The sequence below is a fragment of the Bison bison genome, unplaced genomic scaffold (assembly GCF_000754665.1).
Source record: "Bison bison bison isolate TAMUID 2011002044 unplaced genomic scaffold, Bison_UMD1.0 scf7180017853794, whole genome shotgun sequence".
Lineage (NCBI taxonomy): Eukaryota > Metazoa > Chordata > Mammalia > Artiodactyla > Bovidae > Bison > Bison bison.
The window spans coordinates 3,878-5,892 of NW_011484367.1; the positions used below are offsets into that span (position 1 = coordinate 3,878).

A 2,015-nucleotide genomic window follows, 5' to 3' on the forward strand; every position below is an offset into this window, starting at 1 on the left:
GGAGCCAAGCTGCCTGGGGCTGCCAGACAAGGCGGTGACTGGGGTCTGTGCTTGTTCCAGCAGAGGGATGAGGACGATGTGCCCACGGTGCCGGCAACCCTGGGCGAAGAACTCCTTTACAACCCCTTCCTGAGGGTGGCGTGAGTACCAGCCAGCATGCTGGGCCCTCGCGTATGGGTGAGGGGGGCTGGGGAGCATGGGGCAGGGCCTGAGCCAGTGCGTCTTGGGGACCTGTGTCCTCCCCAGGCGCCTCGCTGCACAGCAGGCTGGCACGGGGCTGACTTGTGCTCTGGGTCTCCCCTGCACTTATTTGGACATCAGGTGGCAGGGGGCCGGTCCCTGGGCTGTCTCTACCACCACGTCTGGTTCACCCCGTGGGTCCCCTTGAACCCCACAGTGCCCCCTCTCCCCACAGAGAGGAGTCTGTGCGCAAGTTCACAGGGAAGGTGGCCCCAGCCGACGTCCTAGATGTGCTCTGCAGGGAGCGAGCGAGCTTCGAGAGGGCGGCTGAGCCGCTGCAGCCACAGGCCCGGGCTCTCCTCGCGCTGCAGTGGGGGCTCCTGAGCACACCCCGGCAGAAGTGAGCTCTACATGGGCCAGGCCACACGGCCATCCTCCCTCGACCCATAGGAGGGCCCGGCCATCCTCAGTCCTGCCCGGCCCCGGAGGGTGGGTGCTCTGGCACTTCTGGGGTTGGACACCCGGCCCCACTCCGGGCCACAGTGAGACAGGGGTGTTTGCACACAGTGCAGTGGGGTGTGCAGGGCTCCTGAACTTCAAATAAAGCTTTGAAAGGCCTTTTTCTCGACGCAGACAGACACTCTTGAAAAGAAGCTGTTTTTACTAGAGATGAGCTCAGGGACGTGCCCCGCCCCAGCCCCAGCCAGTAGGGGTCCAGCTGTGGACACAGGACTCAGCCCCCGGGAGGCAGGTTCTCCGGCCCCAGGCATCACAGCTCCATCAGACACCTGGTCTCGGTGGAGGGGCACCCCACCCCAGGTGGGGTCATGGGCTGGCTGCCTGTGTCCAGCCAGTGTCCCCGGCTGCCCAGTGTGGTAGGTTCCCCAGGCTCTGCTGTGACCTCACCAGCCGGGCAGGGCCAGCCTGTCACCACCACCCCACAGCAGTTTGGGGGGACTCTAGAGATGGAGGGTGAGGAGCCCTCCCACGGGACGAGCTGAGACCCCCCTCCCCCACACCCAGGGGGAGCCCAGGTGAGAGCGATCCTGAGTCCCATTGCTCCGAGGGTCCCAGTGTCCCTGCAGCATTTGGGGGCGCCCCTCGGGGTCTCGGGCAACTGCCCTGCTGGAGACCCCCCACCTTCTCAGGAGTCCTGGTGTTGGTGGCAGTGGACTGGCTGGACCCGTGAGGCCTCTACCACCTGATACTGAGTCCAGAGCCAGCCTTCTCCACAGCGTGGTAGCTGGTGTGCAGCAGGCGGCCAGCCCGCTCCGAGCCTGCACCCTGCAGCCAGCGCTCATACAGCTCCTGGACCCCGGGTGCGTCCTCCGGTGCTTCTGTCCTGACCAGGCCATATAGCCTCTCGACCTGCTGCAGGAGCTCCTTGCCGGGCATGTCGGGGGCCTTGAGCTGTCCCCCGCCGTTGAGGCACCCTGTGGCAGAGGGGGGCAGGCGTGGTCACAGAGAATGCCGGCCGGCGCACAGGGTCCCGGGGGCCCCCTGCCCATAGCTACCTGCCGGGCAGGCCATGACCTCCACGTAGTGGTACGGGCAGCGCCCGCGCTTGAGCTTCTGCACCAGGTTCTGGATGTTGCGGAAGCCGTAAGCTGCGGCAAAGTGCAGCAGGACTTGGCCCTCCCTCTCCAGAATCACCTCCTGGAGGTCCTTGTTCCTGAGGGCACAGACCTGGCTGTCCACACAGCATACCAGGCTCACTCCCGGTGGGGGCGGTGAGGGGGGAGGGGAAGAAGCTCCTTCCCACCAGTGGGGCAGGCAGTCCCAGCCTCAGGTTCCTGGTCTGTAGAATGGGAACCCCAAACTCAGCAATTTAAACA

At 65.5% G+C, this 2,015-nt stretch overlaps 1 protein-coding gene and 1 long non-coding RNA gene across 2 annotated transcripts in view; one reads left to right on the top strand and one right to left on the bottom strand.

Moving 5' to 3' along the window:
- Positions 1-25: 25 nt before the first annotated feature.
- On the top strand, positions 26-800 carry LOC104999796. The gene is made up of 2 exons (XR_826661.1): positions 26-140; positions 416-800. It is a non-coding gene; the product is annotated as an uncharacterized LOC104999796 (long non-coding RNA).
- A 25-nt stretch (positions 801-825) lies between these two features.
- The window catches only part of NARFL (nuclear prelamin A recognition factor-like), a gene marked incomplete at its 5' end in the record, with an annotated part of 6,564 nt that continues 5,374 nt past the window's right edge, over positions 826-2,015 (bottom strand). The window contains 2 exons of the mRNA XM_010855421.1: positions 826-1,613; positions 1,695-1,852. Coding sequence (XP_010853723.1) covers positions 1,375-1,613; positions 1,695-1,852 — 397 coding nt within the window. The remainder of the gene's footprint in view (positions 1,614-1,694; positions 1,853-2,015) is intronic.